Raw genomic sequence first — 10,670 nt, 5'->3', positions numbered from 1 at the left:
TAGGCCCGAAACGTCAGCCTTCCTGCTCCTATGATGCTGCTTGGCCTGTTGTGTTCATCCAGCTCTACACCTTGTTATAATGTTTGTAAACCGGGTTATGGAAACAGGAAGCAGTTTTGAAAATGTATCCATTGTATCTATCAAGAATGGAGTATTCGGGGGGATTCAGCGGAAGGACCACAGAGCTGTGCCATCATGGACCTTAAGCAATGTACAGAAATAAACTGAAAGTAAAGTTCAAACTGCCACATAACAATATCAGATCATTAAAGCAGCATGATCTTAATTGAAAAACAAGGAGATCTGCCACAGTATTGCCCATGAGAAGTCTAGAGCACAGTGGTCATGTTTATCTGCTACAGTGGACATTTTCCCATGTCTGCCTTTAAGGTAATCCAAATAGGAGATGATCTAAGAAAGGAAGTTTGGGCAATTGAAGCTACTTGTGAAATTTGAAGTCAATTAGAAGGCAGTTGTAACTGCTTGTAAATTTCTAGCTCCAGTTTAAAAGAATCCAGGAAGAAATTCCTGCCTATTCTGTTCTTTATAAAAATTACATTGGATTAGCAACAAAGTATGACACTTTGGTATTTAAGTTGTCCTGATGTATAATGCTTATGAGCACTAATAAAAAAAATATACTTCACCTTTATTTTTAGAAACATTTTGACATGTTGGTTGCATTAAAAAGTAATTTTGCTATTCTCTTCAATCTTCTAAAATACAATGCCTCCAAAATGCTATGCAAACATCAGTATGTTAAAGAATAGGTAAGCAAAATTAAACCTGTAGCATTAACTGGTACCTTAAGCCTAAATAAAGGCAATTATTTGAGCATAAGGAGAAAGTTAGTGAACAGGTATAATAGATTAAAATTGAACAGGATTGACAGGCAGTGACCACATTTAAGAAGATATTTAACAAATCTCTACAAAGATAGGAATGTACCTTCTGTGTCTAATTAAGGAAATTAAACTGAAAGTAAAGGCACACAATAAAAAAATTAGTGACTGGGAAGCTGATTTGGAAAGTTTTAGAAATCAGTGAATGATAACTAGTTAAAATAAGAAATTGGAGTACAAGAAAAAGCAAGCAAGAGGTAATAAAAGGTTAAAAACTTCCGCAAGTATATTAAAGAAAATAGAATAGCTAAAGTTAGCATTGATTCTTCAGAGGATGGAACTGAGGAATGAATAATAGGAAATATGAAAATGCCAGAGGCCTTTAACAAGTGATTTGGGGAAGTGATGTCATAGTGGTAATGTGACTGGTCTAGTAATCCAAAACCCCAGCTAATGTTCTGAGGAGATGAGTTTTAATTCCACCGCAGCAGAAAGTGAAATTTGGATTCAGTAAAAATCTAAAATGAAAAAAATTAGTCTAATGGTGACCATATAACCACTTTTGACTGTTATAAAACCCATTTGGATCACTAATGTCCTTTAGGAAATGAGATCTGCCATCCTTACCTGATCTAGCCTACACATGACTGTGGATCACTCTTAACTTTCCTCTGGGCAGGTAGGAATGGATAATAAATGCTAGCCTAGTCAATGACATTTATATCCCATAAAAGATTTTTAAAAATTGCATCCATGTTCACATTTAAAAACAACAAAAAGCATCTCAAGAATAGGTGAAAATCAAGAAACAAAAAGGAAGAATTGTGAGTCATAAGGTCTAGGAAACTGAAGACAGAGACAGCCCCTCGAGGAATGTAAAGAGAGCAGGAAAGAACTTAAACAAGGTGTTACGAAGGCTAAAGGGGGGCATGAATGACCTTGGCAAATAGGATTAAGGAAAATCCCAAGGCTTTTTATAAGTATATAAGGAACAAGAGAGTAGCCAGGGAAAGGGTAGGTCCACCCAAGGTCAAACAAGCAAATTTGTGTGTGGAGCCACAGGAAGTGGTAGAGGTCCTTAACAAATATTTTGCATCGGTATTCACAAAGGAGTAGGACATGATGGACGGTCAGCGTACAGGGGTATGTTGATATTCTATGGCTTGTCAATATAAAAAAGGTGTTGGGTGTTTTGTAAAGCATTAAGGTGGATTAGCCCCCAGGACCTGAGGGGATCTATCCCAGAATACTGAGGGATGCAAGGGAGGAAATTGCTGGATAGAAACTGAAAAAACTGCAGATGCTGTAAATCAGAAACAGAAACAGAAGTTGCTGGGAAAGGTCAGCAGGTCTGGCAGCACCTGTGGAGAGAAATCAGACTGAATGTGTCTTCTGAGGAAGGGTCACCAGACCCGAAACATTAACTTTGATTTCTCTTCTCAGGTGCTGCCAGACCTGCTGAGCTTTTCCAGCAACTTCTGTTTTTGTTTAGGAAATTGCTGGAGCCTTGTATAAAACCTTTGTATCTTCTTTAGTCAAGGACAAGGTTCTAGAGGACTGGAGAACAGTTTAAGAAGGGGAACAGGGATAATCCAGGAAATTACAGGCTGGTAAGCCTTACATCAGTGGTAGGGAAATTGTTGGAGAATATTCTTAGGGAAAGAATTTACCCATATTTAGAAAAATATGAATTCATTAGCGATAGACAGCATGGCTTCGTACAGGGGAGGTTGCGTCTCACAAACTTGAATGAGTTTTTTCAGAAAGTGACAAAAATGATGGATGAGAGTAGGGTGGTAGATGTTGCCTACATGAGCTTTAGCAAGGTCTTTAACAAGGTCCCTCAAGGTAGGCTGATACAAAAGGTGAAGTCACATGGGATTCACAGTGAGATGTAAATGGATACAGAACTGGCTTAGTCATAGAAGACAGACAGTAGCAGTGGAAGGGTGTTTTTCTGATTGGTGATCTGTGTTGCAGGAGGGAAGATCTAATGCAGGAGGCAAGTGCATAGTAAATGGCAGAACCCTTAATACATTAACATACAGAGGGATCTAGGCATCCGGGTCCACAGTTTCCTGAAAATGTCAACACTATTCAACAGGGTGGTCAAGAGGTATATGGCATGTTTGCCTTCATCAGTTGGGGCAAAAAGTATAAAAATTTGAATGGCATGTTGTAGCTGTATAGCTAGTTCAGTAAAGCCACATTTGGAATACAGCGTACAGTTCGGGTCACCACACTACCAAAAGAATGTGGAGGCTTTAGAAAGGGTATCAAGAAAGTTTACCAGGATGTTGCCTGGTTTGGAAGGTATTAGCTATGAGGATAGATTGGACAAACTTGGTTTGTTTTCACTTGAACATCAGAGGATGAGGGGAGACCTGATAAATGTTTACAAAATTATGAAAGGCATAGATATAATGGGTAGTTGGAATCTTTTTCCCAGGATAGAAATGTCAATTACAAGGGGACATAGGCTTCAGGTTAAGAAGGGGTAAGCTTAAAGAGGCCGTGAGAGGCAAGTTTTTACACAGAGGGTGGTAAGTGCCTAGAATGTGCTGCCAGAGAAGATGGTGGAGGCGGATACAATCCTGTTCTTTACTCAGAGAGTAGTAAGGGCGTGGAATGCCCTGCCTGCAAAAATAGTAGACTCGCCCACTTTAAGGGCATTTAAATGGTCATTGGATAAACATATGGATGATAATGGAATAGTTTAGGTTAGATGGGCTTCAGATTGGTTTCACAGGTCGGCGCAACATCGAGGGCCGAAGGGCCTGTACTGCGCTGTAATGTTCTATGTTCTATGTTCTATATAGCAATGTTTAAGAGGTATCTTGACAGGTACATAAATAGGCAGGGAATAGACGGATATGGACGGTGTAGAGGCAAAAGATTTTTAGTTTAGCCCTTGTGACATACATTGGTACAAATGATGTAGATAGACCAGGTACTGTGGTCATAAGGTAAGGTTTCCAAGATTTACAGAGGGATTTATAAGTAGAACCTAGAGAGCTATAATCTCTGAATAGCACCCAGTGCTGTATAATTGTAATAGCTGAAATAGGAAGACACGTAGGTTCAATTTGTGACTTAAAACACCATGCAGGAAGGAAAGCTTTTGATTTTTATGGCATTGAAACCAGTTATGGATCAGGAGACATCTATTAAAAATAGATGGGTTACATTTCACCAAGAATTAGTTCCCTAGTGGGGCTCACTAGAGTAACTGTGAAGAATTTAAACTAAATTGTCAGGGGGATAGGCACAAGTGTATGAAGATAGAAAAGAAGATGGTGCATGAAGGAGTGAGAATATTAGACAGTACTAAGGATTAATATCATATCAGACAGCAGCAGATTATGCAGGATTATAAGAAATACAAAGACAGTTTTCTAATACATGTATGTGAACACGGTGTGGTGAATGAGGTGAGTGAGCCTTAGCTGTGTAGGAAAGTGGTGACAGCAGAAATGCAGCATAACCGTGGGGAAGGTTGGGTGCTAAATATTCAAGGATTCAGAGTGGACCGAAAAATAAAGGGAAAGAGAAAACACAGCAGATGGGTATCAGTACTGATCGGGGAAGACATTGTATGAACTGGAGGGGCAAAGACAGATTTTATTTGGGTTAGAGATGAGAAGTTGGAGTTGAAATGGTTCGCGACTGGAAGGTGCATTTCAACTCCCACTCCCATTCCTCAGACGACATGTCCATCCTGGGCCTCCTGCAGTGCCACAACGATGCCACCCGAAGGTTGCAGGAACAGCAACTCATATTCCGCTTGGGAACCCTGCAGCCCAATGGTATCAATGTGGATTTCACAAGCTTCAAAATCTCCCCTCCCCCTACCGCATCCCAAAACCAGCCCAGCTCATCCCCGGCTCCCTAACCTGTTCTTCCTCCCACCTATCCCCTCCTCCCACCTCAAGCCCCACCCCCATCTCCTACCTACTAACCTCATCCCACCCCCTTGACCTGTCCGTCCTCCCTGGACTGACCTATCTCCTCCCTAACTCCCCACCTACACTCACCTTTACTGGCTCCATCCCCGTCTCTTTGACCTGTCTGTCTCCTCTCCACCTATCTTCTCCTCTATCCATCTTCTATCCGCCTCCCCCTCTCTCCCTATTTATTTCAGAACTTCCTTCCCCTCCCCCATTTCTGAAGAAGGGTCTAGGCCCGAAACGTCAGCCTTCCTGCTCCTCTGATGCTGCTTGGCCTGCTGTGTTCATCCAGCTCTGCACCTTGTTATCTCAGATTCTCTAGCATCTGTAGTTCCTACTATCACTACACAAAGCTGAGTTTCTGGATTAATAGTCTAGCGATAATACCAGTTGGCCATTGCCTTCCCCATTTAGAGACTAGGCTAAGGAAAGGAAGGAATTTGTGAATTGTTCTCAAAGGCAATTAGGCAACAAATGCTGGCCTAAACAGTTATGTGCTCATCTCACTAACAATTTAAAAAATCATCTCCTTGTGAAGTTCCACAGCGTAAAGTGCATGATAAAATGATAAAAGCAAAAAATCTTTAGGGCTGGCATTCTGGTTTAGTTTTTTATGGTCATTAGTCACAAAGGTATTATAGTTAATTATTACTAACATTCCTAAATCTGGAATTCTGAAGAATGACACATTGGTGCTGAATGCCAGAGGTCTAACATGTTCTATGCCCTGAAACAGAATATAACACTACATTTCCATCTTCTGTTTGCTGAAAGTACTGTGTTGAAAGCTTCCAACAGGAAGGTTATTTCTATTACAGAGGCAGGACATTGTGAGGGAGATCCATTACAGCTGGCTATGGAGCAGAATTACTAGAGTAGGTTACCTATACAAGTTGCTAGCTGTGATTGATGTCTGGGACAAATAGACTATGAACGAAGTAAACAATGCTATTGCCTCCTGAGAAAAATTAATTTTGAATTAAATAACTTCTATCCCCTAATTAAATACAAACTAATTCAACATTTGTAATTTCTTTGTAATGGGGTGAGTGTTCTCTTCTGCAATAGACTTTATTCCCAGATGAGACATGTACAGGGGTTCTGCTCCCAGGCATCTTTTGTTTCACATGAATTTCAAATCAAATCTTAACATTACAAAGCAGCCTTTCAATAGATGAGAATAGAAATTTCTGCAAATACTTTGTGAGTTCATCGATACTTGAAGAGAATTAAAGAGAGCTTAATGCTTTGGCTGATGACTTTTTGTCAGAGTATTTCTAACAAAGGTTTCTTCTCTGATCATGTGTGATGAGACTTATTCCATGCTAGGTTTCTTCTCTGATCATGTGTAATGAGACTTATTCCATGCTCTGGCATTTTAATACATTCAGTTCAATGCTCATATTCATTTTAAATGCTGAGATATAAAGGAGACAAATGTGTCACTTGTCAAAGTATCAAGTGGTGATATTCTAGAAGGATGAAAATCTAAAATTATCCAGGGTAATCCGTTGCATTACAATAAACAGGATAAACATAAATACACTGCTTTAATCTTTTTAACTACAAAGAAATGTTAATGTGATACTTAAATGCCAAAAATAATTGCATAGATGATTGTTGTGGAAAAATTACCTTGGCAAGCACCAGAGCGGACATTCGGAATGAAACCACGACGACAGGGGTGGGGTTGAGCTGGGCAAATTTCACAGGGATGGCCCCATGCTCGGCCAACTGTAGCACAGCAAAGTGTTTTGGTGCAAACAATGCCACTGATCTGACCCTGGCACATCTCATTATTCACTTGGGTGAAGCAAGGACCAGTTCGGTAATCTGCCATTGAAAGAAACAGGAAGTCATGTTGTTATGTCATAAAAACATGCTGAATACATAAGTTTTTTGAGCGCAGTCCTGACTTTCTGCTTTATAGTAAAAATGTAATCACTGGAGCCACTTAACTCAGCTATTTTCATCAGTTTTCCCAATCAGCAAATTACTCAATGTTGTTCTCCCACTTTCCTCACATAATCCTGCACATACTTTGTTTTCAGATGCTAGTCTTGTACTGTTCATGGGCCGAGAGACAACTTAGGGATTCCCTTTCGTGTTTAGCTGCCAATCTCTTTTCATTCTCTCTCTTTGCCTCTTTTGTTGGCTTTTTCACCTCCCCTCTGAACCCTCAGCCAGGTTCTCAGGTGTATTTTCTACCTGGCATCTCTAAAAGGCACACTTTTTCTTTTATATCTCAATTTCTATCTCTTTTCTCATCTCAGGAGCTCTACTTTGTTTACCCTTTCCTTTTGAGGGGATATACCTTCACTACGTGTGAAATTCTTCTTCTTTGAAGGTAGCTCCTTGTTCAGCTCCTGTATCTACTGCCAACCTTTGACTCCAAGTTATTCAGCACAGTTCTATTCACAGTGCTGTGACATTGGATTATTCTCTGGTTATTCTCAATCTGAATGTTTGTTTGTCCTTCTCTATAGTCGCCCTATAGTTTATCGTACAATGATCACTGAAAACTAAATATTCTACCATTGACCTCTGATCATCTTGACCTGTCTCATTGATAAGAATCAGGTCTAACAATGCCTCTTTTTCAGTTGGAATGGAAACATACTGCTGCAGAAAATTTTCCTTGCCACACTATAGAAACTCTTGTATCTCATTGCTCTTTACACAGCTACTATACCTGTTTCTATCCAGTTAATTAAAGTTCCCCATTGTAACAGTTCAATCATTTGAGATTTTCTGTTATTTCTTTGCAAATTTGTTGTTCGACACCTTTTCTCAATATTTGGTAACCCCTATCTCTAGTCAAATAGATTACGCATTTGATCCCTGTAGAAACCCCTCTTTCTATCAAAAGCACAGGTAGGAGCAGAAATAGACCATTCAGCCCATCAAGTCTATTACACCATTAATTAGATCACATCTGATCTGATAATCCCCAACTCCATTTTCATTATCTCAAATTCCTTGATTCATTTACTGACTAAAACTCTATCTCAGCTTTGAACATACTTAATGACCCAACTGCTACAGCCCTTAGTATTAAATAATTCCACAGATTCTCTACCCTCTGAGTGAAGAAATTCCTCCTCATCAGCATTTAAAATTGACAACCCAGTACTCTGAGATGATGCTTGCTGAATTTAACCTCCCCCATAGTCAGAACAACCTCTCAACATCCACTCTGTCAATCTTTTAACGTTTCAATTAGGTCTCCTCGCATTGGCCAAAAACTCCAATTAGCACAGGTCCAAACTACAAAAACACTCCTCATGAGACAAGCCCTCCATACCTGGGATCAACCTAGACTACCTTCTCTGAATTGCCTCTAATACATCTTTTCTGAGATGAGGGGACTATAACTGTTCACAGTACTCCAGCTGTGGTCTGACTAAAGCCTTACATTTTTATTTTTCTTATTCACTCATGGGATGTGGGCATCACTTGTATTTTTTCCCCATCATGACGTGACCTTGAGAAGGTGGTGGTGAGCTGCTTTCTGGAACCACTCTAATCCACAGTGCTGATAGGGTCTGAGTTCCATAATTTTGACTGAAGGAACAGTGATATATTTCCAAGTCAGGATGGTGAGAGGCTTGGAGAGGAACTTGCAGGTGGTGGTGTTTGACAGCTGCCCTTGTCCTTCCAGATGGAAGTGGTCATGGGTTTGCAAGGTGCTGTCTTAGGAGCCTTGGTGAATTTCTGCAGTGTATCTTGTAGATAGTACACACTGCTGCTACTGAACATTGGAGGCAGAGGGAGTGGATGCTTCTGGATGTGGTGCCAATCAAGCAGGCTGCTTTGTCCTGAATGGTGTCAAGCTTCTTGAGTGTTGTTGGAGCTGCACCCATCCAGGCAAGTGGGGAGCATTCCATCAAACTCCTTGCAGATGGTTGACAGGCTTTGGGGAGTAAGGAAGTGAGTTAGTCAAGATTCCCAGCCAGTCTTATAGCTATAATACTAATATGACTGTTCCAGTTCAACCTCTGATTAATGGTAAATCCCAGAATGCTGATAGTGGGGGTTTCAGTGATGATGATGGCATTGAATATCAAGGGGTGAAGGTTTTATTCTTCCTTGTTGGAGACTGTCATTCCCTGGCACTTATCTGGTATGAATCTTACTTGTTACTTATCAGCCGAAGCCTGGATGTGATCCAGGTCTTGCTTCATTTGGACATGGGCTGCTTCAGTTTCTGAGGAGGTGCGAATGGTCTTGGACATTTTACAATTATTAGCAACAGTTCCCACTCTGACCTGTATTCTTTTAGCAAAATTTCCTTATTTTTATTCACTATGTATTTTGAAACAGAATCAACATTCCATTTGCCAGCCAAATTACACACTGAACTAGCATGCAGGCTTTTTGTGATTTATGCACGAGTATTCCAAAATTCCCTTGCAGCTTTCTGCAGTCTTTCTCAATCTTAATCATAGTCAGTTCCTCTAATTTTCCTGTCAAAATGCATAACCTCATATTTTGCAGGTAATATTCCATCTTCAAAGTTTCTGCACTCTCATTCAACCTTTCTAATATCCCTCTCTAGACTCTTATCATCTTCATCACTTGCTTTACTTTTTTGCAATCTCCACTCTTGTCCACATATCCAGCAAGAAGCTTGTAACTGTTGGCTAATTGCAGGGACTGTAGCTCATCAAAAGCTACCCCTTGGGTCCCTGTGTCTGCTTCACCTGCAGTCACATACACCTGCCCCTGATCACAGACCCAATCCAAACTCATTAATCTTAGTGACGATCTCCTGCAGCCAAATATCTAGGTAACTCTTTTCACCCCTCCCTGATGTAGCAGAATCGCTCCAGCTTGGACTCAGGCTCCTCAACTTGGATCCAAAGTTGTTCAAGCTGCAAACACTTGGCAATATGTTCACTCTGGGTCAGCTTGGTCCATCACTACCATGTGTCCCTTAACCAATACTGCCATCCCTCCCCTACTATTCCCCTTCCACTCTTTCTTCAGGGAACATAATGAATGCCCTGCATATATAATACCCGGTCATGCCCTTCTTTGACCAAGTTCTCTGCTATTCTATTTCCACCTGTAACTCACTAGTCTTATTTATCACACTGCATGTTCACATACATACACGGTAATGCTGACTGAAACTTTAGCACTTTCTTCCTGACTTTGACCCGCCTTGTAATTCCTTCTTCAAATGCTATCTACCTGTTGCACCTTTATGTTAGTTTCTAAACAAATCAATAAATACCTATTGTGCATAAAAGCCAAAATTCCTGGAAAATTATCTCTATTTTGTTGACAGACCACATTGATGTCAGTCATTGTAGAAAAGTTTGAATTATGATGCTTGAAATCCTTGGTTGTAAAATGTGAAATGTAACCTGCTGGATTCTCCAAAATACAATAGCATCTGCAGCAGACACAGCAGCGTGAGCATTAGGAAAGGATTATGAGTTATGAATAGAGTTGAACTTAAATTGGAGACAGTTCTCTCGTGCAGATTTTTGCGAAGTGTTTATCGCTCTTTTCACTCCTCTCTGTTTATTACACCTTTAGAAACCAGGACTACTATTACTGTTGGTTTGTAGTTACTGTCTACTTACTCCAAATCATAAGCTACAGACTGCAACCTTCTTTGCCTCATTTGAATTTGATCAAATTTTTCAAGAGCCAATTTTCACTTGACTGCGCCATGTATATTGCTTAATTAAAATTATTGGAAAGTTGTGTTTTTAATACCAAAAATCTTTCATATATCAGTGAAGTGCATTTGACTTTCGATTTTTTTTTCCCTGAAGATATACATTTAAGATTATGGGAAATTTAGAAGTATTTTACTATAGGCAACAAGTTACTTTTCTGCAAGCACACCCACCATCCCACACCACCC

The 10,670-nt window shown here is 40.1% G+C and overlaps 1 protein-coding gene across 1 annotated transcript in view; it reads right to left on the bottom strand.

Moving 5' to 3' along the window:
• Positions 1–10,670, bottom strand: part of LOC109933222 (fibrillin-2-like) — a 114,008-nt gene that overhangs the window by 27,968 nt on the left and 75,370 nt on the right. Inside the window, exon 6 of the mRNA XM_020532181.2 lies at positions 6,425–6,622. Coding sequence (XP_020387770.2) covers positions 6,425–6,622 — 198 coding nt within the window. The remainder of the gene's footprint in view (positions 1–6,424; positions 6,623–10,670) is intronic.

This window comes from Rhincodon typus, chromosome 3 (genome assembly GCF_021869965.1).
Source record: "Rhincodon typus isolate 14 chromosome 3, sRhiTyp1.1, whole genome shotgun sequence".
Taxonomy (NCBI): domain Eukaryota; kingdom Metazoa; phylum Chordata; class Chondrichthyes; order Orectolobiformes; family Rhincodontidae; genus Rhincodon; species Rhincodon typus.
The sequence above is the reverse complement of the archived record's forward strand: the minus strand, read 5'-3'. Positions and strand labels throughout refer to the sequence as shown.